This window comes from Nicrophorus vespilloides, unplaced genomic scaffold (assembly GCF_001412225.1).
Source record: "Nicrophorus vespilloides isolate i.1.1-1 unplaced genomic scaffold, Nicve_v1.0, whole genome shotgun sequence".
NCBI classification, from domain to species: domain Eukaryota; kingdom Metazoa; phylum Arthropoda; class Insecta; order Coleoptera; family Silphidae; genus Nicrophorus; species Nicrophorus vespilloides.
Genome location: NW_017098548.1, coordinates 18,436 through 45,478, shown reverse-complemented (window position 1 = coordinate 45,478; position 27,043 = coordinate 18,436). Strand labels below are relative to the sequence as shown.

The window sequence follows — 27,043 nt, the reverse complement described above, 5'->3', positions numbered from 1 at the left end:
TTACTACAACTCAACTCCATCCTGCACATGGTAACTCTCTCTCCAATTACCAACTTTTGCCCCTCATTTATCTAATTTAAACCCTTACGTTATATGGAACAATTCCACGAACTTTCATCCAACATCCGTACGTATAGAACACACAAAGTAATACCGAATCCAAGCCAATAACAGAATCTTGTATTCTCACAGCCATATATAATTCTCCAACTTGAATCTCATCAATTACTGCAAAATATACATCTCATTTCCAAATTGAATATAGATATCTTATTGCAAAAGTTACACGAATCGACAAAACATAATCAATTCAAAAATTATTATAATAGTGGAAAGGTTAGAAGAATCAATGCAAAGTGAAATTCTAAGACGTGATTTTATTTTTAGTTTTTTTTTTATAGAATTCATTCTATTCTGTATTAATTATTAATTATGTTGAAGACGCGTAACTTTTTGTAAATACTAGCAACATTTAGTACGTTTATTAAATAATTTCACAATTAACAATAAATGATTTAAACATTAGATTTAAATTTGATCAATTTCAAAGTAATTTGAAATAATATGTCAGTAATTTAGTATATGACTGCGGTAGTTGGTTCCACCTGCGTCCAGTGTTAACAGTGTTTGAGGTCAGGATAATCGTGATGATAGATGATGGAAGTAATGTGTCTTAATGTAACAATCGTTGACGTCGCACATTATTTACGTTTACGAATACATCAACCGACTTATTATGTTTGTTTTGCTTTTTTTTGCAGATTTAAAAAGGGAGGCCACGATATGTCACATGCTGAAGCACCCGCACATCGTCGAGCTGCTGGAGACGTACTCTTCGGAAGGGATGCTGTACATGGTGTTCGAGATGTAAGTGAGACCTATGCAAATCGCTCCACATAAATCACAGCACCTCTCTTGTCATGGTAATTTTTTAACCCTCAACCCCCCCGAAAAAAGGTGCGAAAAGAATTAAAAAAAAAGACAGTGTAAAGACAACGACAACAGGGTAAACATTGTGCTTTCGCCCTTTTTCCCTGCATTCAATTAGGCCCAATGTTGGAACGCAATAAACTTCTACGAAGGCGAAGAAGGAGAAGGAGAAAGAGTAGGAACAGAAGGACGAAGGGGCTCTAAAAATAAATCGTAATTAATGCAGAAGTGGATGCCGGGAACAGCGATTTCAATTAGGTCTGCGGCCGCGAAGAAAACAGATTGCGGTCTGCCCCGTTTTCATTTTCATCATCGGGGCAAAATAAATTTGTAACGAACGCGATTCGATTACGGCCGCAGTGTCGGTTGGAGGAAGGAAAAGAAACACAAGGGATGTAACAGTAAAAAAAAAGGCAAGATGAATAAGGGACGAAATGCAGAGGGAGATAGAGACAGAGTGAGCAGAAATAATAGAGTTGGGCGACAAAAGCGTAAATATATTAAAGGGGAAATGAGGAGAGTGCGCTCGAAACATTACGCAATTAATTTCTGAGCCTTTGGTGGATGCAATTCCATCTATCTTCAATATCATTTTACTGACGTACTCGCACATACATATATATTCAAACACAACTTCGTTACTTTGTAATTGCATTTTGTCATAAAGGCACTACTGTGCGTTAACGCCATTTAAACTTAATAATGCAATTTCGACGCCTGGATTTAATGACGTGTATCGTAATGGGCCAAGAAAGGACAACGTTTCAAGAACAAATCACATGTCGAGTGATTTACTTAGATACTTTTACTATTTTCTTTCATAAGTAATTTATGTTATTATTATGTGTGGAAGGGTCGTGTTGCTTTAAAGCCACATAACTTGTGTACAAAACAAGCTAGGTTGTCAAGGAGACGACTATCTCGTATGAATTACACGAATCTTGCTAAGTATGTCTATTACTTTTAAAGTATCGTGTAGTTTATTTTTCAAGTACTTACTTAGGGTTTACGTAGGTAAATACTACAATGTTATACTTGAATTAATAAAAGTTACTTGGCTGTAGTAAAAAGTTCTGAGCCTTTTTTCTCTTTGTTTCGACGATGAAATTAACAAAGTTAGAATTTTGGGATTTAGATCAAATATGCGCCGTTTTGTTCGATAGCTTTTGTCCATTTTGAAGGCAATTTCATAATTTTTAGATTGAAGATATTTTTGTCTGTATTGGTAAAAAACTTGACCAGCTCATTTTCACAAGCCTCTCTTGAGGCCAGTTTTTACCATCAATGCATAATGATATAACCTCCCATCTAAGCTCTCGGAGCTTCTGGTGCGTCTTTAAAGATGTATACGGCCTGGCGATATCTTGATGGAACACAACACCCTTCCTATTGGTCAATTCTCGTCTCGCTTCTCGTCGAGCGCCTGCTTCAATCTGGTCAGTTTTTGACAGTATAATTCCGAATTGAGTGATTGGCTTGATGGGAGCAACTCATAGTGGAGGATTCCCTTCCAATCCCACCAAACACACAGCAAAACCTTCATGGTTGTTAATCCGGGCTTGGCGATTGTTTTGGCCAGCTTATCGCGGTTCGACCACGATCTTTTTCGCCTGCTGTTCTCGTATGTGACCCATTTTTCATTGCCAGTTACCATCCGCTTCAAAAAATGGGTCAATTTCGTTACGTTTCAGCAAAGAATCGCAAGCATCAATTTGCTCCAAAAGGTATTTTTTGCGTCAATTTGTGTAGCACCCATACATCGAGCTTTTTCTTAGGACCAGCCTTATGCAACTGGTTCCAAACGGTTTTCTGGCTAATATTCAGTTCCTGGACAATGGCATAAATGCTAGATTGGCCTACCAGAACGAAAACGTTGGAACCAAGGCTTTGCTGTTGCATTCCATACTGTATTGGGTCCATAAACAACACATTTATTTTTTACCGTCTGCTCCGTTTTTTCCCTTGGTCGTAGTGGCACTGAAGAATATATCGAATTTTCTCTTTTTTACCTCCATTTTGGAACGCTCTAACACATAACTGTCATAGAACTTTTTTTAAAGCGTTATGTCGCCTTTAAGTCGCGGTATAGTATGAAAAGTATACATCGTGAGGTATGGCTCACTAAAGCCATCTAACGAAAAAGGCTCAGAACTTTTTACTTCACCCAATATATCATTTGGACTGCCCTACATTTACCTGTGGAAGTAATTTAAAACAACAAATATGAAGCAACAGAATGTAGGTCATCATTTATAATATAGTCAATAATCGAGAAATAATAGTCAACATTTACTTTATCTAATTTTGAAATTTATTAATATTTTGATTGAAAGGATACACTCATACCTAAATTACATTCAATATTGAACGTATTGAATTAAAGATTTATTAAATTAATAGAAAATTAGTGAATATGAGAAAACATTATAAATAATTTCAGAATTTTCAGTAAATTTGTAACAATTTCAGTAATATTATATTTTTTCCTTTATATAATTATACTTTTCAAGCAGTACTTTCTTCTTATTCAAATTGGACATCAATGATGATGACTTTCATATATGTATTTTTTTCTGAATATATTTGATATCAAGACTCTAAAAATGTCTTTCATTTCTATCCAAACACATTTACCCGAGTCGGAGAAGAAACTCGTATTATCTGCAACAGTCTTAATATATTGTCTTAAGTTTACCACAATAGTCAAGTGAGTTATGCTCGAGTATAATTGTTTTTTTTTGGCATTCAAGAAATGCTTGAATCGATGTAAGGAAACATTCCGTAAGTTTTTACGACTGGGATAAATGTGTCCAAAAAGTATAATTTATGGGCGCAACTTTAACCCCGGTCGCGAAAGGAACGCGGCTGAAAAAATGTAAATAACTAGATTTAAGTGAGATACGAGTTTTGTGGAAAGGAATGCACACAATACACCTGAAACATATTTTAAATGCATTCTTTGTTTCTCTTCCCTATGTAAAACAATACGTGTCTAATTAATTGAATTATTGTGCATCTGAATGTAACGAAACACTTGTTCACACCTATCAAAAGAGTAAAAAAAAAGCTCTTGCAAAAAAAAAATGATGATGAAATCCATGCGACAGCGCCCAAGGTAATGCAATATATGTCTTCGAACATGAAATGTCCTTTATCGTTTTAAGTTGTCAGTGTCTTTCTCTCTATATATTTTTTTTTATATTAAAGAGCGACGACGTCAATTCGGGGAATCCTCGGAGACGCCGACGGCCATCCTTATATTTCATTGTTGCAGGAAGATTGAGTTAAATATAGTGGCAGACTCGCATGAATGCGAAGTCCTTTTTTTTCATAAAACACTCGGGGAAAAATCAGTTTTAAATGCGAGCCATATGCAGCTCGAGTATGTATTAAAAAAAAAACAACAACAACAAATAAAAAGAGAGTAACGTAAATGCGAGAGCTTTCTGAATGGAGTGCAGTCGCTCACTCAATGAAAAGTGAAAAAAATAAAAATAAAAAATAAATTTGTATGTATGTATGATTCGCTTTGGTGTATGTTTCACTCATAAATTGAGTGGGCACTAAATTATTCTCGGGTACAAGTGTCCTACGGGATTCAAGGTTATTGCGGGATTTCATTGAGCAATAAAATATGTATATAAATAATTAATGAACACTTTGGTGAAGTGAATGGACCTAAATACACAGTTGTAATGTATGTAGGAGGTTCGTTTACTGAAATGTCTATCGACCGTCGGCATCATTAACCCTTTTATTTGATATTGAAAGTTGTTAGTCTATTGTTGGTGTGAATACGATTAACTGGAGCAGTGTTTCTCAACCTATGGTCTAAAACCTAAAATTTGGAAATGGCAGCTGTCATCTTGTGTTAAAGCGAGGATCTGGTGAACTACTCTTAACAATTGGATTTCTGTACACCTGCAAACAAATATTAATATGTTAAAAATATTGAGAAATGTTCCGAATTTACAAAAGGTCATTTATCGTTACAGTTAATACAATAATAAGCAGAAATATGTTTGAATTTCATTCATGAAAACTTTCATGTTTGGAAACTTTTTTTTTATTGACATTAGATATTATTGACATTTAGCTACAAAGTTATACAATATTTGTATTACATTAATAACTCTTCACATATTTAATTAAATTTAAAATTTTCTAAAATGTTGATACGTTTCTAACGTTGCAAATTTTGAACTTTGCAAACAAATATTTTGATTGTAAGAATTTAAGCTTATTGATGTAATCTGTGGAATGTGGTGTATTGCTGTATATAAAGGGCGTCTCCGCGTTTTGTATTGACTATGCATGAATATCTTAAAAGGAATAGTTTCCCAAGAGTTTGGAGTGGTTGACAGGACCTTCTCGAAATGGCCACTCAGGTCGGCAAACCTCGCTCGTGGATGGTTTTGTTTCTTTGAAGAAAGTCATGTCAATCGTCTACAAGAAACCACAAAAAAATACTGAACAACATAAAATAACGTATTTACGTCATACTATCATAATATATCATCAAGTCATCTTCATTTGATTTTTTTTTATAGTTTTGAAGTTATACAGAAAATATATGCAAATATGAAATGATGAAGATAAAATTATGAAATACGTAATTAAAAATATTTTCTTTAAATTTTGGCACATTTGACACGTTTTAGACACATTAAAAGTTTTATATTAGATAAGTAATGTAAAAATTGAGTCGAATCATATAATAATATAGTTGCTCTTAGACTGTTTGAAAATAATACTAAAATACACAGATTTGTATAAGTTTAATATTAATATTTCAGTTGTAGAAATGTTCATATTAGTATTGTAATAAATTTGATAAAATCTACTTATTGTTGAGTATAAATAAATTGAGATGAGAGAAAACAAGAAAATGCTTGTTGTTGCTTTGTCCTGTAGGAGATGTTGTAGATGAAGTAAAAAAAAAATAAACATGCCACGTAGCAATAAATGTGTAAGTGTATGGAACGTTGAGCTGCGGAGAAAGGGATGAGTTTTTATATATGTCGTAAATGAAATTTGAGGGGAGAAAGTGTACGCTGCTGCTGTATATGTTTTATGCGTTCGTTGCGGGGGTTGAGGGTAAATGCGGACAGGATGAACCTCCCATGGGGTTTCGGCCTGGACGACGTACATTTCCCAAATGCCATTAATATTTATTAGCGACCTGGTCTCACATCGTTTGTCAATTTGTACAGAATGGACGGCTCGGATCTCTGCTACGAGGTGGTGAGGAGGGCAGTCGCAGGGTTCGTCTACAGCGAGGCCGTGGCTAGGTAATAAGATAATATAAATAAAGAATGGATGGATGGATGGATGCATTGAATTCAAACCTCATACTTTATTACACAATTTTCCAGTCATTACATGCGGCAGGTCCTGGAGGCGCTGCGCTACTGCCACGAGAACGACATCATCCACAGGGACATAAAACCGGAGTGCGTCCTTCTCGCAACACCGGAGAACTCGGCTCCCCTAAAGTTGGGCGGATTCGGGGTCGCAGTGCAATTATCGGAAAGACATCCGGTCGCCAACGCCGCAATCACCACGCCAGCCGGTAAGTTCAAAATGCACCATAATCCACCTCATCTTCCTTCCGCCCTCGATATTTAGCATCTCTCTCTCTCTATCTCTATATATCCATACGACTGCAAATTATTCAAAATAAACATGGAAAAGAGAGATGCAACAATCTGAACGTAACTTTGGGAGATTAATGTGAGATGTGTAACCGCAGAATGCCTAGTATCAGACTTCCGCACCAACCTGAGTCCACTGGGACGCCTATACCTGAAGTCTGACAGAGCTGGTAAGCCTAACTCGGCCGCTATCAGACTCTTTATTTTCTTTATTACCACCACCGTACCATTATTTTATTTATTTAAAGCTCGACTTTACTTTTATTTATTTTTATGTATTTATTTTTTTCGCCACCGAATTATTGCAGTGCCGGCGAACCATTACTTTCCTCTTGTATATCTCTCTATATATATTTATCACGTACACCCACACATCACATATCCACACATACACACACCCAAACACATAAACTTCTTCTTGACCGCTGACCGGAAAACCACAGCTTGATAGATCACGCATTATCATTTATTCATTCGGAAGGAAGGAAAGGATCTCGTGAAGCATCCGGTTTATTTCACTTTCTTCTTTATTCGGTAGTAGTACTACATGCAAACTGAAGCGATTTCGCAGAGACAAAGAAAGTTGTAACCTCGGAATGGCTAATGATCTGGTGCTTCAATGGATAGTTCGGTCGATACACTTGCAGGAAACAATCGTGGCCTGGGATAACCACAATCAATCTGTCGTCGGGATTAATTTGCAGCCGAAGGAAATTCGCATCCAATCTGATTTTCTGTTTGCCGAAGAATTAATTTCCGTAACATCGTGCACGATTTTCCATTCAATTTCTCTTTTACTTTAAATGTAACAATAATAATATTATGACTTTACGATAAATCGATTTCGATGTAGAATAACATTATTACAATTACGTTTGAAAAATAATTTTGCAACAACAATGTAAATGAATTGTTTTCTATTAGCCAAATTAATTACATAAAATTTCTTGAATGATGTTGAAAATAAATATAAAATTCAATAGATTTTTAATTAAAAATTTATATACACAATTACTCCAATTCATTCTTATAATTAAGTATAAATTACAATAAAAAAATGTATGGATTATACACTTTTACTATGAAACATCAACCGAGATTACTTCTAAACTGAATACATCTATCGACAAGCATTGTGTACGAGTTTGCCAAGAAATGTTTTACTTTATGATAGAATCGTTTAATAATACAGCATTCTCTACGTTGGAGATTCTTTTATATAAAAAAGCAGCATTAAAACTGCACGTGTAGGAGTAAACTCTTGGGTTTGTAAATAATTTAGCTGAATTTCCAAACAACAATAAAGAAACTTTTAATTATTCTTTATTACAATTAATACTATGCGTATATAAAAGTTGTTATATACTTTATTAACACCATTAATACTATAGAAATTAAAAAAAAAATCATTAATTAAAAATAGTACTATGAAGAAAGTAATATATAAAAAGTTACAATTACAGAATGTCGAATTGATAATTTAAAATATATTAAAAAATCTATTTTGCAAGCGATTTTCTAGAATTGCAAAGTTTCAAATGTATCTTTTAATTACGTAATTAGCATAGTGGTAATTGTAGTTTTATCGGTGCTACGAGGACGGATATTGAATTAAACTGTTTAGAAAGATTTACATGCAAATCGAATCGTGTAAACCTCACTCCAACGCGTTTAGCTCGAAGCTAGTACATTTAATATGGAATGCAAATCCTCAATTATCACTGAATTAATTAATTATTTAGTTTTGAAGTAATTATACAATTATTATTATTTATATGACAGGGAGAATACATATATAACTAAGTTGGAAAATAATATTAATCAAAATCTTTCATATAAATTAAAGTTTTAAACATTTTAATTAGTTTATTCAATATTCATATACATTAATGAGGTCGAAATGTATGTCAGATTCCAAACAATTATTTGTAACATGCATTATTATTCGTGTTATGTTATTTCATTATTTTGGTTATAATTATCAATAATTTACATAAACGTAATTACGGAATTTACAAATTTAAACATGAACAGTTGTAAAACAACAAACAACAATTCGAATATTACTCTATTATAACTTTAATTAATTTACTGAAACAACTAGTAGCATTAATTTATTTAATAAGTTATATTTTATTTTTTAAGAAATATGCAGTTATATCATTTTTTTTTACGATAATTAAACGTTGCATTTTACGTTATAATATTAGTTTAAGTGTTAACAAATAAGTGGTTCAATAAGAGTGGAATGAAAGAATCCAGGTTCAATATTGGGAAAACCGCTCGTCGAATAGCTTCGGATGGAAAAGCGGCGGGAAAGTTGAGTTTTCCAATTTACATAAAATCAGCGTGTCGAATCATCACCATCATCGTTTCCATTTCACTCTTGAAGCTTTAGCAGAATTCGATCGCATGCCGTAATTCCGTACTAGGCATTGCACTGTAATACCGAACTTCCCTCGCACACAAACGCCTTCATCGGCGACTTTTCCTTATGCACACGTTACGTGATTGCGTTTCCATTAAAGGAACTTTGTTTCCTTGGAAAAAAGGAGTTGGTCAGAAGTTCGTCTTACAATGCAACTCCTTTTCGTTTTTTTCTTGTTATTGTTGTTTGCTGCTGTTGTTTCATACACGTACAAACATATACACATTATAGCACACATGAACACCGCTCACAAAAGAATACGCTCTCGTTTTTTTCCCTTTCTATGATGATTATGTTTCGTCTGTGGATTTAGGACGGGTCGGATGTCCGAGCTTTATGGCTCCGGAGGTGGTCGAGAGGCGGCAGTACGGCAAGGCCGTCGATATTTGGGCGGCAGGAGTACTGCTGCACATCCTGTTATCCGGAAGCATGCCCTTCCACGGATCGGGGAGAAGACTCTTCGAGCAGATCTGCCGCGGAAAATTGCACGTGAGTAGGAATGCATTATGGAAATTGAAAAATTATACTGGTTTTTTTTTTGGGACAATCCCCCTGTTCCGTTGCCATTAGCATATAAGAATCATATAGGCCTACCACCGCAACCAGCGGTGGTTGTTGACATCCTCATGACTGAAACAAGATTTGAATTTTAACATTTACTTGTAATCTAAACTAAGCACGTCAATCAATCATCGTTATATTAATTCAACAGAGTAAACATTTAAGAAACTTTTATTAATACATAAAAAAATATCATAGTTTTAATACAAATATACTAATTTTACTATTAACAAATTGAAACAAATAACATTTAAAATGTTGAATCAAGAGTAAGGATATTTCGAATGTGCTGCAAAGTTGTGAATTGTTTCGCATTCCTTTTGAGCGAGGTTTGCGCCTGTTAGTTTTCAACTCATATTCAAAGCACGTTTTGCGGATCGATACTTGGGGGTTTGTTAATAATAGAGGGGCTTGGCCCGTCTTATGATGTCCTTTTGTAATTGACTACTTAAACAAATAATTGTCAATTAGTAATTATAATTAAAAAAAAAACATTATTCAAAGAATTGAAATAATGTTATAATTAATATTTTCAATTTAGTTATTTTTTTTCATTCTGTAAATTATATGGAAAAGAAACTATATAGTTTTTAAGAAAATCAGGGTGTTAAGCATTGATTTCTTTTGAAGTTGTTTTCAAATTTATAAATAATCATTTATGTACTGTGTAATTTGGATTTTATATTTGAAGGGCTATCTCATTTATACTATATAGTTTACGCAATTTGTGCTCTCTTTCACGCAACTTTTAATCCTCACGTATCCATCCATCAATAGACCAATGATGAATGGGTGTCAAGTGGAGTGATTGCTTTGCTGAAACTTTTCAGGTCGTGGATGCGGCCACCAGAGAATGCAGTGATTTGAAGTATGAATGAGGAAATTGCAGTTCCCAACGCAACCTGCGCTCTTTGGTCATTGATAAATCATCCGCAGACTATAAAATACTTCGGGGACATGCGAGATATGAACGTGAAATACCGCGGCCATTGCAAATGCGAGGCGCGAATGCTTTATAGTGAGTGTAAATCTGCGAGATGAGGGTGTCTGATATTATAAGTATGAAAGATCGCAATAAATTAATGATTTAATTTGAGAAAAATACACAGATTGAAATATTTGCTATGAAAACGATTTTATGAAGTTTCAATTTCAATAAACGTATTTTCACGTGCTGCCTGTCAACAAGATAACTGAATATTAGTACACACAGATACAGAAAAAAATGCATTACATTGAATTCGTTTTGCATGGAAATGCGAATGACAAAAGCGCGAAAATATCAAAGGGGCTTTTTAACGATTCATGAAAACAGGCGACAAAACGAAATATTAGTTGCCATTTGCATAACCGCGAAAAAAAAAACCGCATTTTTTTTCTTGTGTTTCGAAACATTTGCATTGAATTATACTGTGCAACTGGTCTGATTTTTTTTTTCGTTTTGGTCAAAGCATAATTAACTGAATTATTCCCTTTTGAGAATTAATTTTAATTCGTAATTTTATTACATGCAAATCTACACCAGTCATAATTAATATATTGTATTGATTTCAATTATTTCAAATTATATAATCAATACTTGTTTTGCATTATTTCTATAATTTCTCTTTGATGCGGTAAAACTGTGTCACTTATTAAGTACTTATTCATTTGATACAAGTTTAAGTGGAAAATAATATTTGTTGATTATATTCAATGTTTCCTTAACTTTAATATTCTTTATGTGTTTAATGGCGTTCGATTTAATATAAATTGGTTTTAGTTAATCGATAAATGTTGCTTTACTGTCGGAATTATAACTGGTAGGAATTTGTCGGATCGTGGATGTAATTGGATGAACGAAAAAAATAATTCCAGCGATTTGAAATCAATTAAATCCTCACGAAAGTTCGTTTCTTGAATAGTTTCTGAGCTCGCAATGAACGTCATGCGCAAAGTTGGAATCTCTTTTATTTGTTTTTTACATCAAGTCATATTCTTTTTAAACTGAAAACAAAAAAATATGGCTGGTAAGCCAGGATAATTGTTGATAAAGGTGAAATTAAATTTAAGAAAAAAAAAATACAGAAAAAGTAAATCGTCCTTTACGAATTGATTCCAGCTCGATTCGCCTCAATGGGAATTAATCAGCGACAGCGCCAAGGATCTAATACAGCAGATGCTCACCATTGACCCCAAGCACAGGATAACCATTCAGGAGGTCCTGAATCACAAGTGGCTCCGTGTACGTAACCGAAATCCGTAGTTGACATTAGTAGAATCGCTTAATGCTGTGCTGTGTGTTCGAGGAAATAAACACTTTGCTAACGTTTTTTGTTTCTCGCGTTTTCTCCAGGACAGGGATAAAGGACTCAGGATCCATCTGACCGACACCATCGATGAGCTGAAGCGGTTCAACGCACGTAGGAAATTGAAGTCGGTTATAACGAGCGCCGTTAATTCGAGCAAGTGGAATCCGTTCGATGATCCGAACATCGATAGCTATTCAGATTTCGGCGATGATGAAGTGTCTTCGTGTGGTGAGTGCAGCCACTCTTTATTTACAATCGTCCATATATTTTCCGCTTCCTCCTCTTCATACTCCACATCCACATCCGCATCCTCATCATCCCACCGAATGAATCGTGGAAAATTTAATTGAAAAACGTAATTGACGTTAAATGAAACGGGTTTTCATCCGACATTTGCGTGCAAAAACCAATAACCGATGCGGACTCTTTGTTTTTATTCGTTTTCATTGCATATTATTGTTAATTATATGAGATAACATGAAAAGCGGATTCAGAAAAAAAAATGGTTAGTTAATGTTTATCTTCATTTTCAATTCGAATTACGTCACCATTGCTCATTATTATTTCTATACAGATGATTTTTCCAACGAAACAATAATTAATATTAAATGTATATAAATTTTATTATTGATTTTCAAAATTGTTTCAATTTTGTAAGGTGTATAGAATATGATAATAATATGTTCATAAAGTATAGAATATAATTTATGTGAGATTGTGAATTCTCTAGATGCTTCACTATACGTTCAGATACGCTGTAATCGTACCTTAATCACCGAATAGGTGACCCAAGGGATACCCATAACTTCAGTCTTATTAGTTTGCAAACTACTTTCCCTAATTTGTTCGAGTCCGATGTGAGTAATCGAATTATAAAGTTTCGTAATAAGAAACCGTAGGTTTTACACCCACTGAACATTTTTAGGTGAGTTAAATACTTACAAAAATCATGATTTAAATTTAACTGTTCTGTACGTTGGAGTTAAGTAATCTACATTTAATTAATATTAAAAGCATTTATAGTTTTTTTTTCTAAACATATTTTTGAGAATATTTTATATAGTTATTTGTGTAAGTATAATATTGTAGTTAAGAAAAGTTGAATTATTTCATTATGTATGTACTTGTTGTTTAATAATGGTTTCGAATATCATTGAGGTCAACACTAAAAACTTAAACTGAGCAATCTTAGTGAGAAGTTAAAGGCGCGCCACTATATACAGAGATATAATATTATGCATAATCCATTCGGTTACGAAGTCGGCAGGAAATTCCAAAAGTCAGTTTGTGGACATAATGCGGATAGATTAATACAAGTTGTGGGGGATGGCGTCCGCCCTATTTCGACCCCGTCTGCAGCATTAATTGAATCATCATTGTTCGTCCGCGTTTACCGACGCGACAAGTTATTTTCCATTTGCCATTATAACCATTTAGTAAACACAGCCGGTTCGCTATCAAAAAGCAAACTTTAATTACAAAACTCGATCGGCCGCATCTCGACCGTTAACAAATTTTTGTGATAATCTAGTTGAACTTTCGACCCCGAACTCTCGAGCACGAGGCCTCGAATCGCGGCTCATTAATGTGCCCGAATCGCAATGAGCTGGCAATGTTTGCCGACGGCGTTATGGGATCCTCTCTTCGCTATTATTGAGGAAAAGAACGTGAAGAAGGATGCTGTTCGAGTTAGGAAGATCGAGCAGAGCAACGTGGGCAGCGCGTTCGTGGTGCAAGCCGGCGATGAATGTAGTTTGTTTATCAAGTGTTTGCTTCCGAGCGACGGAGATGACTTCCAGTCGATGGAGGAGATTTATTTTGGAAACGAAGTGGTGTTCTACGGTGAGATCATGCGTGACTTCTTGCGGGTTGAGAACGAGGTGGATGGATTGGAGAGGAGGTTGACGAGTGTACCGAAGTGCTTGGATGTGGGAAACGGGTCGGTGCCTTTCATCGTGATGGACAACCTGGTGTCGCGCGGCTACAAGGGTCTGGACGTTAAGCGGCCCTTGAGCGTGGAATGCGTGCGGTTGGTCCTCCAGCAACTGGGCAGATTCCACGCGATGTCCTTCGCCCTCAAGCACAGAAGACCGGAAGCATTCCGCAGAGCCACGAACAAACTGCGAGAAACGGTATTCGCTTCTTCCATGTTCCCCACGTACGGAAAACTCTTCCTGCACGCGATCCACGACGCCCTGAAACTCGCAAAGCAATCTCTACCGAGCGACAGCGTTTACGTGTCGAAATTAGCCCTATTCACCCTGAACATCTTCGATTTGATGTCGGATCTGGCTTTAGCCAATCCTTATTCGGTTATAACGCACGGAGATCTTTGGTCGAACAACATCCTCTGCAAATACGACGAAGAAACAGGATTCCCAGAAGATGCAGCGTTTGTGGATTTCCAAGGATGCAGACACGCCTCCCCCATTCACGACCTCATGTTCATCATGCTCCTGGCCATCGATAAGAGCACCCGCGACGAGTTCCGCGAGGACCTCTTGAAGTGTTATTACAGCGCCCTCAGCGAGAAACTCGAAGATTTGGGCTGCGATTCGCAAGAATTGTTTCCTCCGAAAGCCTTTGATGCTGAACTCGGTAAACAATCGCGGTTCTCCTTAGCAATGGCGCTCGTGGGTCTTCCGCTTTACATGAATAACAGATCGATGGGAGAAAACACACCTGCAGGAGGCGACGAGACCGTCGACGATTTGGTCGAGTTCGTGCAGGGAATTTCAGCGAGGAAGACGACCAAATGCAAACATAAAATGCTCGAAATCATCATGGATTGCGTCGACCAGGGATATCTAGACTGATTTTATTGGGCACGGCAACAGCCGAAACAAAACATAAACGCAACAAACAGTTGCGGAATTGATGGCCATGGACCAGAATGCGAATTAAACTCGCAATATCAACCATAGCGAATTGAACGTTTGAACCCTTCCCCACGGGTTTTCAATATTTCGCCCGATGTTTTTGCGCTGTGCGGTTTTTGTTGCAACAACAATATAACTCGGACTGCCGGAATTTGATAACTTGTAAACGTTATTTAAATTAAAAAAAAAAACAGTACAAATTAATGGAAGACAGTCCTTTTCCTGTTAACATTTTATTGAAAAAAATAAATAAATTAAAAAACAAGTTGGTAATTTATTATTTATGCCGCGTCGCTCATCTTTTCGCAATTTGTTCCTCACTTTAATGAAAAATCCTCAATTTGTCACATCAGTTACAAATTCAGCTAGTTGAATTTATGTTTGAAAATAATCCGTTTCGTTTTGGTTGACCTTTATTCAGCACTTTGTAAACTATCTATGTGCGACATCTGTTTGCTACAATAGTTTATTTGTATACTAGAAAATTTTTGGGAAAATTTAGTTTAATATAATTTATTTTTTTAAATAATACCCTTAAAACTTTTGGTAAATTTTTGCATACCGAATTTGTTTTGCACTTTTAGTACGCTATATGTACGACCTAGTTTACGTCCATTGTAGTAATTATCCGGTCCGAAAAATTTGGTGGTCGCTTCATTAGCCTTGGCTCGGTCATCCAACGTAAAAAGTATGATCATAGTTAAAGTTTGCCTCAGCGGATTCGTTCTTTCATAAATCAGCGTTCTCGAAGCATAATCAATATTTATTTTTCCATTCCGAAATCATAAACAACTAGTGATTTAAATAATTTATAATTCTGTTGTTTATTAAGTAGCTTAACTAGCACATGAATTTGTTCATGCTTGAAACTACAATTCGTCGCAACTCCATACAGATTAAATAACGTACGGCTATAATCCAGAGTTTGAATCGGTCACACAATGGTGTGGCCTTGCATCATAATACATTGCACTGAGATGATGCAACCAGCAGACGTCCTCTGCAGTAATCATTTATCTCATGTGCCACATACCTGTTAATGCACCTCCAAATTCCATTAATAAAGGTTAAGCAAATTAACCCAGGTTTGAATATGTAAAAGTTAAATTACATCAATTATTTCGTTATATACAAGAATAATAATGTCTTTGTATATTTCCAGTACTTTGTATTACATTGAACTCGAGGAACGATTTTACTCATATTTATATAAAAAATAGAAAAATACACATCTAAATAAATATAGATGTGTAGTTTTTTCTAATAAAATACTTTCAGAGGACAAAATGACCCAAATTAGGGCGAAGAAAAATTTGTATCCAATTAAAAGCGATGATTCGGTATTCATTAATTATTTAATATATCTGAATAAAGCATGAATAAAGTCATAAGATTCATCTTCATTATTATTGTAATTTCTTATAAATATCGTATTAACTGTTGCTTCTTACATTATTTTTATACATTTTCTTACAGATTGAGATTTCTATAAGCTGAGGTAACAAAGAAATCGTTCCAAACAACCTGTAGCTTCAAGTAAAGGTCATAGTTCTTCAACGGAATTGACAGCTTAGAAATATTAAATTCTAATTAATTGTTTTTTATTGTATAAAATATTAATAATGTTGAATAAGTTATTAATAATATTTGAGTAAATCTTGAATTAAATATCCTTGATCATGTTTTTATTGGATTTATTATGATTATTTCAATTAATGTTCAATAAACATATTTTTAGCTTAAATTTTAAAAGATTTTCGAACTTTTCATCTGACGCTAATTCGTTGAAACAAAGCCGATCAAAGGTCTTTAAATTGTAAACGAGAAAACAAAACTCGCAGTCTCTTTGACTGGATGAAGGCGGTAGAAAACACGCATCTTGTCCTTTATTTAATCCAACTTCAACTCCCTCTGCATCTTAACAATTTCCAATTATACCCTCTATCTCTTATGTGTCTTGAATAACATAATTTATTATCATTGTTTGTTTTGTGTTTGTTTTGCAGCTGTACAAACGATAGTGAATAGTTTGGACGACATAAATTGCCTGCAGGAGTCCCGGCCCGAGGAGCGCGCGCATCTCATGTCTTTGCTGGAAGACTCGCATCTGCACGTCCTTCTGGAGGTAGGTGAACCGACGGACGCGGCGCGCCATCCACTTTGAAAGGGCGCGTTTAATCTACGCCCCTACGAGTTGGATTCAATTACGGCACGCTGGGGGAGGGCTCGCATGCATCTCGCAGCTACTAGGGCCCTTTCTAGTTTTTGAACCTTATCGATTCCAGTAATTTAATATTTATCTGCGCCGTAACACCGATGTTCCCCCTCGTGTCGGGAAGCGACTTCTCACCCCGAGCTATTTCGCATCCGTTCGCGCGACTTTTTTCCCTCCCGTCCAATTATCATCGTTATTAGTGTACGCGTTGGATGGTGATAGCAAAAGGGCTGCTGCTTTTAATAAATTAAGTGTAGTAAGATGGTTAAAAAAGCGGCATCATCAAAGAGATGCAGCAACCTCTCGCATACTTTTTATTTGGTGTGACCCTTTGAATCCGCCACCCGTTAAACTCGATTATTGTCTTTGGTCCTTCCTCACGTATGATTCTAACTAAATGCTTCCCGCTCCTTGCAAATCCTGTACAGTAAATGGACGCTGCTGGCAACGGCCTAAAAGCGTCGATGCCCTAAGTTTACTACTATCGATGTGAGTTGCCTTGTGCATTTGGGGAATAATTAATCCCTTTGAAACCCATTACTATCAATTATTTTGCTGCTACACCGCTCAAAGAGATTCTTTATACAGACGCTGTAAACAATGCTTTGTTCGAAACTATGCTATCATAACTGTATTTAGTTTCTAACAATTTAATAGCTTTCCTATTAATCTGGTTGTTGAACATCAATGTTCTTTAATACTCTTTCATTATTTGTGCTTCATCCACTCAATTAGGTATACATCTTTGTTGTCACCCAATACATTGCAAATTTTATATTTATTTACAAAAAACTTGATATTTCTTTTACAACTTAATGATAAATCGGATTAAATAAAATTCATTAATTTTATTACGAAAACATATTAATAGGAGATCTGATCACATTATGAAGGTGCTAAATAAAATAAAACAAGTTTTTCCTGAAATCTACGTAAGGGGAGTTAACTTGGTTATAGCGATATCGGTTATAATGATAAAACGATATTAACGACACTCGATTATAAAATATGATGCAATTTATTAGTCTCCATTTATAATCATTTTACGATCTTGAGATTTTGTGAACTAAATGTAAAATAAAACTAGTTCATTGTTAATTTTACTTAATGGTAGTTTCGTTTAGTAATTAGTTTAGTTCTTTCAAAATTATCTTCTTTTAGTACTGATTATGCGACCTTGAAGATTGTTCTTAGTCGATATGTAGAATGAAGAATCAATTAAAATCTATTTCCGTGCAGCACGGTAGTAACATCTCTTTATATCGATTATATCATGGTATTCATGCAATGCACGAAGAGAGGTAGCGCAACATTTTACTTGCTTAAAATAGAGCAACGGATTCACGTGCAAACAGACGATGCCCTCTGCATATTGATAATGTTATGTCATATTCATTGGATCTCTACATTTTTTTTTGCGGTTTGCTCGAGATTCCGTGAAAAATGGCTTATTTTACTTACTAGCAACGACCACTGAATTTTTAAAAAGGTTTCACGCATTCGCTACGTGCAAATATTTTATTTCTTGTGGCAAGCCGAGATACAGACTCTGAAACTAGATGTTAAGCTGCTTATGGTCCTCCCTAAGGATATGATCCAAAATGTACGTGATATAAATTGGTAAAATAAGTTAATTTCATGTTTTTTTTATTGATCGTTTGTATAAAATTGAACATTATTAGTCGAAATTTCAATCAATTTATTATATTTTTTGGACCACAAGACAGTTAATATCTGCTATAATTTTATATAAAAGAATCACGTTTTTTCTAAAAATAATCTTGTTATGTTTTATAGTGCAAATATATTATTGGTTACAGACGAATTTTGGTATTCTTTGGAAATTATATAAATTTTAAGGTAATCCGTTACAAATTGAAGCTATTAATAATTTGAAAAGATTGAGATTTATCTAATTTAGCAAACTTTAAAGAAATCTATGCTCGATCCGAATTGCTAAAAAATGCGATTTTGAAGATGTTCGCAGCTGCGGCAGATCCGATTTTTCAAGAAAGCGGTCTCTGGATTATCTATAGGGAATGCGCGGTTTACGATTGGATCCGATAAAATAAATCGTCCGTAATAAAATGAAATAATAATAATAAAGTATATATACTGAGCGTTGGAGATGGAAAGAGTGAAAACGATTTTGCTGTTTCGATATTGATCATAAATGCACTTTGCGTGTAAGCTCCGCACCATTAAATATCCCTGAACATATATGATTTTTAAAATATCCTCTTATGCAAAAAAAATGCAGTTTGTTTTCATCTCTCTGTTAATTTTTACTTCAATTTCGAGGTGTTTTTTTTGGTTATTTCGACATATCCTAAAAAAATCCAACATGTGCATTTGACATCGACCATTCGGAATTGGAACAACCCTCGAACACCACTAAATCCCCGAAAACTGTGCGGGGCTTTTCGATTAATTGAATTATATTAAATATTTCAACGGTACGCAAATTCGCTTCGCGTTGTGAACACATTTAGCTTTTTTATTTTTTCCGTAGTTTTATCGCTTGGTAACAACAGCAAGGGAAAAATACTGCGGATTTGCATAATGGTTCGGGCGACACGCAACCTAGCCTTTCCTTAGTTTGCAGTAAAAAAAATATATATAATATATATGCTGAGATGATTAACTTCAGGAGTTTAGTGCGTGGGCGTTTTCGTTAGATAAGATTATTAATATTATTATTAACGTCGTAAATCTGATTAAATAATGGGCCGGAATTAGAGAGGAGTGTTGGGTTTTATAGCTTCGCATGCGTTGATAGAGATGATGAAGTCATTTATGCGAATACACATGACAAAATTGTATTGTTTATTTCAATTTCAAAATATCTTATTTTATGTTTCTATATGAAAATCCAGGATTAGAGTACTGTATAGTTAATATTTGACAATAGTTAAGGAACATATCAAGATTATGATGGGTGATTATGATTTGATAATAGAGATCTGTTTCTTCCTAGTATATCCAAAAAGTAAGTTCCTAAATCGTTGTTGTTTTCATGGCTTTATTTATTCTTGACTTCTTTAAAAACTTCTTTTTTGAACACTATAAGGTTCTTTGTTTAATAATAAAAACAATTATTTTTACCATAGAATAATTAGGAATTGCTTAACTTTTGTTTACAACGTAATGTTAACTAATCTATATTCTTCTAATTACATTCATGGTATATGCGTGATATTTTTCTATTAAATTATTTGTTATTTTTTGTTATGAAATATTTATATGTTTGTTTACAAAGTGGACTTGTTTTCACGTGAGTCACGCAGGTCTAAGAGGGGGGCTGAAAATAATAAAAAAAAAACGAAAAAAAACTTTTCGTAATATATTAAGAGTGAAACAGAGCCAAACCCATCTCAAAAATAAGACTGGAAAAGTTTCAGTCGGAAATTGGAATGCGACTCATCGACGAGGGTGGATGAAAGTAGAAAGTAGACGATTTCCTTATTAGTATTTGAGGAAAACAAGAAGCGTGGCGTAGCGTTGCCAGAAATAAACGCCAATCCAATATCATTTGCTTCAAACTTTGTTTTTAATCCTTAGAAACCATTTAAAATTGAAATATTTGATTCCCATTATTAATTTTGAAAGATTTGTTACCAATATTAATTAATATTTAAAATCTAGTGCTAGATTGAATTAAGTAACTATTGGATAGTTAAATTATTGTCGAATAAATTTACAGATTATCCAGTTAATTTTTTCATCTGCTACTTTCTTTCGAAGACGAAAACTATTATTTCTATTTGTAAATCCTTTTAACTAGAATTATATAGATAAGTTTTGGTATTATTTTATTTAATGTGTTTTCGTTAATTCTAACTTATAGTAATTTTAAGTTATTCACTTCTGAAATTTGACTGTTTGAGGTATTATTTTGTTATTTACTGTAATTCTTTATAAATCTTTATTTAAATCGAAGTAATGTTTATAACAAAAATAAGAAACTCTTGTACTCTTTTCATTCAATTTTTAAATATTTGCATTATGTACTTAAATTCAAACATACTTTGTTATTTAGTGTTTAAGATAAATAATTTAAAAAATTGTAACATAGTTTAGGTCCTTTTTGTGTGTGTATATTTGTAAATGAGATGAGAATAAATAAACATGAAAGTTTTCTTTCTTTGCAGCTGTACGATCGGATAGCCAGCAAAGTGGTGACACCTGTAAGGGCGCCTCCGAGCGACGCCGTGCAGAGGGCGCGCGACGCCGCCGACGCTCTCAGGGAGATGGAGCATCGTCGCGACGCCGACCACAGGGATTTGCAGGAACTTCGGGACCTTCTTTGCCGGCCTCACATCAAGGTATGTCTATCGATTTCTCTTCTCCTTACTTACAGCATCCTCAGCTCAGAAGTCTGATCTGGCTGGTAGATGACGTTACATGTTTCATCAGAGAAATAAACAAATTGCCAGTAATTATGGAAAAAACTCTAGATTTTTATTAAAGTATTTTGATAAATACTTATAGGAATCTTAATTTTATGTTGGAATTGCATAGCTTTTTTTTTGGAATATATCTTTACATAACATTATTTTCAAAAAAAAATGTGTTTTTTCGTTATAAGTTTAATGAGAATGGAAAAAGTAATACTGATTAGTTGATACATTTTCATAAAAGAAATATTGAATTATTTTGTATTACATAAATGTATGTATGTACATAATTAAATGAAAAATTTAATTCAGATATATAAAAAATAAATGGAAATATTCCATCGAGCAATTGACCTTCCGCCCTAGATTTAATTGCAATTAAAGTGGATGCAAATGAAACAGCTTCAGATGTAATTATATAAATCTGCGATGCGGACGATTTTCTGCGCGATATAAATGGATTTCATTGGATTTTCTCGCTCGGTCTCCACATTTTTTGTGTGTGAGTGTGCCCTTGTCCCTTTTTCGAATCTGGATTTATGCTACTGGCAATATCAGCAAATCATGTCTCGATATTTCCCCAATAACACAGCTCTCTCTCGACCCCTTTTACCCATTTAAGGGGAGAATATGAAACGTATTGAAATTCACCAGGAAGAAAAAAATAATATATATATTTTATATGGCACAAAAACGAAATGGCAGGAAGCAAGTATAGCATCCAATAACCCGAAGAAATATTATATATATATATGTCGTAATTTAGTTTGAACAGAAGCAATTTATTTTCATGGAGAGAAACGTGATATAATGTTCAGTTTATGGTCATAGATTAGTCAACAATGGAAAAGTGGATTATATAAATTAGTTCAATTCATAATATCATGGAATAAATGAAAATATGAAGAGTATATGTAAAAATATTTATTTTATAAAAATATTAATCAAGAAGAAAATGTTATTTATTTAGTCCTAAAATTTGGTTTATTTTCATTAGAATCTATTTGTAATATAGTGTTACTAATATTTTTTCTATAGATTTTTCAATATTCGTTAAGACCTTTTTAAGAATGAAAGAATTTAAATCTTCTTAATTAATATTGAAATAAATTGATTCTAATGAATTATTTTTTTTTGTAAATGAGTATCGATATTAATTGTTGATTTTGTTTAAAATGTGCCTTTTTTTTATGATAAAGTCTATAAATAATTTTTAATAGATTAACAGTAACGTATAGTTTTAGTTTAAATAATGTTGATATAAATGTATAATGTATAAACCTTGTAATACTAACATGAGTAAGTTTTGATGAAACGGTGATGAACGTTTCTTGGCGCAATTGCAATTTGCAGTCGTTTCACGTTTAACAAACTGTTAAAGAAAATTGCTCTTCGCTATCGGAGTTTTGTTTCCCTATGCGTCCGATCTGAAGGGTCGTTCGCTTTTCGAAACGTCTGGGGCATTCCTTCAGAGCTCAGCATAATAGTCCAGTTGTTTGGAAAATAAAGTTTCACGACAGCTGCACAACACCACTCTAAATGCCCAATAACAAAACCGTTCTCCTCCTATCCGATTTCTACTTCATAATAAAAAAAAAACGTAAATCACACAGATAAACCAAATCCGAACGATTAATTATCGAATTCCCAAGTTTCTGAACTGATCCAATACTTATATGTTGGTTAAGTGGATGTTACGGAGACGGGCTTAAGCAAATATTTGCTTCGAGTTGAATTTTTCGCAGAGAAGTTCTCGGGGGAGAAATTTAATTAGGGTCCAAACGGAACATGATGGAGAGACAATGTCTCAAAGTTCTTCGACGAAGTACTTCGAGCTGTGTTTCGGTCTTGGTGAACTTTAAATACGTCCGTTGCACAATTATAAAACAATACCGATCTCTCGTGATTGTTATTGCTCTGGTAATTACTAGGCGAACTCTGCGGACCCTTTTCTCTCTATCTCTCTTTCTCTCATTTTCCGGAAGCTCTTAGATGGAGTGCAGTATTGTCGGTGTCTCTCGTTTTGGTCGTGCGGAAAACCCGACGGAACGTAGTTTATCGGAGCAAATAAAGCCATAGCGAAGATATTGCCACAAATGCTCATCTTTATTTCATCTCTTCGAACCAATACCGCAACTATTTTATACATCCATCTGCAGACATCATTTAGGAGAGGAAGCGACAATAAATACATTGTAGTTGACTCTTGCTGTTTGCTATGGGTTCGGTTTGTTCCATTTATTCTATATATGTATTATTGCTTTTCATTCCCGAACAAAAACCCAATTCGTTTCTCTATAACCGGGACATAGGTTTCGAATCGGTGACGAAAACATACATAGTTATTTCCTGATTTTAATAGAAAATATATTTCTTTCATTGCTGAATGGATCAACGTTATTACACCATTACAATAAAAGGCTATATTTTTATTGTAACCCTCTTTAGTAACTCATAACATTTCAATTTCATATCAGTTAATTTAGATCAAGGGTCTCCAAACTACGGCCAACACCACTAGTTGTGTATCAAGTTTACTAGTGGAAATTATGAGCAGCGACTTCAAATGCTCATCAGTTAATTTGGATTTGTATATTTCATTTTGTAGAATGTCTTGGCTCTCGAGTTTTAGTGGAGGAGTCATCAGTGTGGCCCTTTGCCTAAAAAGTTTGCAGACCCCTGATTTAGTAAATTAATTTCCATATTTACTATTGATTTATTTCATTTTTTTAAAATTAAATTTCTGTTAAAGTTTCAATTAAAAACATAGAAAATTATAATTTATCAATTATATTATTAATAAAAAATTTAATAATGTTAAAAATTTCTGCTATATTAAAAAGAAATATATTTAATAAAGTTATTGTTAGTAACTTTATTGATTAATTTATGTTTTAGTTCGAATTTAAGTTTGTTTTCATGAAATATGTGTTTTTATTGATCCCGAAAATGAACAGTCGTGCGAAATATCGGTTTTGGGTCTTAAAAACTGAAATGGCAGATTTACGTTCGAGCAGACCGTTTCTCAAGCCTCGACACAATCCACTTCTCTCCCTTTTTCTTCCACCCTCTCACAACTTTCCAATATTTGTTTTACTTTCTTTCCGTATACACACAGACACACACATCGGCAACGTCGAATTTAATTGTGATTTAAGTGGAAATTCAGTGCAAAATTATCGTCGGCAGTCGTTCGTGTGGCAGAGCGCCGCGAGGGTAGTTTATTGGAATTTATTGGCTCGGAAAGAGTTCAGAGATTATTGAAAGAAATTGCCTCGGCTTTCGGCGCCGAAATGATTTATACATCTTCCATTTTTACACCAACCGTCCTTTCTTCCAACGTTTTATTTTGTTTTATTTTATTTATATATATGAAAATACGTTTTTTTGCTTCATCCATCTGTCGTTCGCCATTTCAAATTTCCGGATTGCAGAACAAACGGTTTTTAATTTTTTAATTAAAAACAAACCAAAACAAAACTAAAAAAGCGTGGGTGAGCACGCAAATAAATGGCTTCGGGTCTTTGTTGTTGTTTTTGTTGTTTCTGTTTTGCTGATTATTGATTTCAGCTCTGAAACTCGAATGGATATTGCTGAGGGGGTGAGTGAGTGTGGGCGGTTTAGCGAGGGTGTCCGACTTGCGGGAACAGGTCTCTTCCATTGTCTCGTATTAATCTGGAACTGCGGTCTGCCCAGAACATTATCCTTCTGTTCCATCCCTTTGAGTCCTTCTTACTATATTGCATTCTTCTGCTGCATGATACAACGTTGTCCCATTCAGCGTAACATGCTTTGTGTGTTTTGCGTCTTCCATACTTGTCGTTTTTTCTGTTTGCTCGTTTTTCTCTATTTCTCGTTATGTTGTTCGCTTTTCGCGATGGATTGAATGGTTTCTCATGCACGGCGAAAATTGGCTCGTTTCGAAATGGGAGCAGTTTAATTGAGACTGGGCTTCCCACGGGGTTCGGATCCTTTCCCGATTCCCAATTCAGAGCTGGTACGTTTAATTTCTCCTTCTGCAAAAGGAATCGAACGCATCAACCTAATTCCTCTTTGTTACGTCGGTAATACCTCCTCCAGTCAACCCACTCCCGCTCCTCCTCATCCTATTCCTCTCCAGAGCATCATTATTTATGATGATAAAATGCGACCTAATTAATAAGAAGCTTGTCACATGAGCGGCAAACAAAGAGGAGCGCGGCTGCCAACTTGGCAATAATTTACACATGCATGTGGAGCACAAAGATCTCTCGTTACTCTTGAACATGTCTGTAGGTGCAGCCGGAAGCGGAGCAGGCTCATTACCATCCTCCCACAGAACCCCTAGGCTAATTAACTTTCCTGGCTGATGCCCAGCCACCTCCACTGATTCGTTCTTCTACTCGCATTTGCAGCACCAGAAGAAACCGGCGACACTTCCGGAACGTAAATCATCGCGCGGCCGCCGCAATAAACGTTCCGTAATAGCCGCCGCCGCCCGACGCGAAGACCGGTTACATAACAAAACCTTCTCGCGTCGCGAGAACTTCGCCCATTTGTTATCATCTCGTGCCCAATAAAAGCAGACAGTATGAGAGAGATATAGAGCAGAGTTTGATTTAAGGATGTGCGATGGGGGGCTCTGAATGGAAATACGCAAATGGAGATGTGTCAGGAGCATTCAGACAGGTCGATGTTTACACGTTCGCTGTCAATCTCCTGTAGCTTTGTACATCCATTCGCTATTGGCATTGTCGAGATTCGAGCGCTCTCTCACCTTTTTTTTTTTTGCTTCTTCCCTTCCCTTCTCTTCGGTCGTTCCTTGAAATAGCTTTTCACCGGTTCGGGAATCGCGTCGTGGAATGCCGTTTGGGGTGCAATAAAGTACATGTTTTGATACCATTTCTCCTCTATCTGCAGCTGGAAGCACTAAATTAGAATACCATTATGTTGAATAGCGTTTCCCAGACACTGGAATTACACATTCCGACGAAATAAGAATGTTTAATATAGTTTCACAGTTTCTAGAATTACGTAACTAAATAATTACAATATCTACATATTATTAACATTATTATTGTATTGTTAATAATGTAATGCACACACATGAATAATCAATTAAGAATCCTTTAATGTTTTAAAATGCTAATTAATATTAGGTTTAACATGATTAATGTAAACCTAACAGATTCATTTTCTAAATCTAATTCAGAAGACTTTATTAGTAAATGAAAAATTATATATAAATATATATTTATTATTACAGTTATTGATTAGTGAAATTAAATTGACAGCTCCTTTAATTATATAATGAGAATATAATAGATTGACATGTGACGTAAATGTCATCTGTCAGTTGACAGTTATTGACTAGTTATAATGACAGTTAAATTGAATTGACAGCTGTCAAATTATATTATTTACATATTTTGTAATTACAATAATTTGGTTAACTAAAAATAATGATAATTACATGCTTGTATTATTATTTTAAATAATATTATAGTAAAAATTTATTACAAAGTTAATAGCATTAATTTGCTAAGATAATTATTATAAATGTCCGATATGGGAACCGAGTAATGTAAATATAATGTATATAATGTGTTTACATAATGAGTTTGGTGCAAAAGTTTATGGATGATTGTGAAAATACAGTACGTTATTAAACTGTTGGATAACCTTTGTAAATATATTGAAATGTTTCTG

General features: G+C 34.6%; 2 protein-coding genes across 2 annotated transcripts; both read left to right on the top strand.

Moving 5' to 3' along the window:
* Nucleotides 1-647: 647 nt before the first annotated feature.
* Nucleotides 648-21,283, top strand: LOC108562730 (peripheral plasma membrane protein CASK-like; the record flags this gene model as incomplete). Its single annotated transcript, XM_017921146.1, has 10 exons — nt 648-663; nt 762-867; nt 6,144-6,221; nt 6,306-6,502; nt 6,683-6,754; nt 9,326-9,501; nt 11,675-11,797; nt 11,909-12,092; nt 16,750-16,868; nt 21,110-21,283. Coding segments are annotated over exons 1-10 (1,245 nt in total), but the record flags the coding sequence as incomplete, so codon positions are not given.
* Nucleotides 13,423-14,930, top strand: LOC108562731. Its single transcript, XM_017921147.1, has one exon. It carries the CDS (start codon nt 13,466-13,468, stop codon nt 14,678-14,680), a length of 1,215 nt encoding a protein of 404 aa, XP_017776636.1. The 5' UTR covers nt 13,423-13,465; the 3' UTR covers nt 14,681-14,930.
* Nucleotides 21,284-27,043: the final 5,760 nt, after the last annotated feature.

Bases quoted from the DNA above. Each gene is read 5' to 3' on its own strand.
- LOC108562731 (XM_017921147.1), top strand. From the start codon at position 13,466: ATGAGCTGGCAATGTTTGCCGACGGCGTTATGGGATCCTCTCTTCGCT.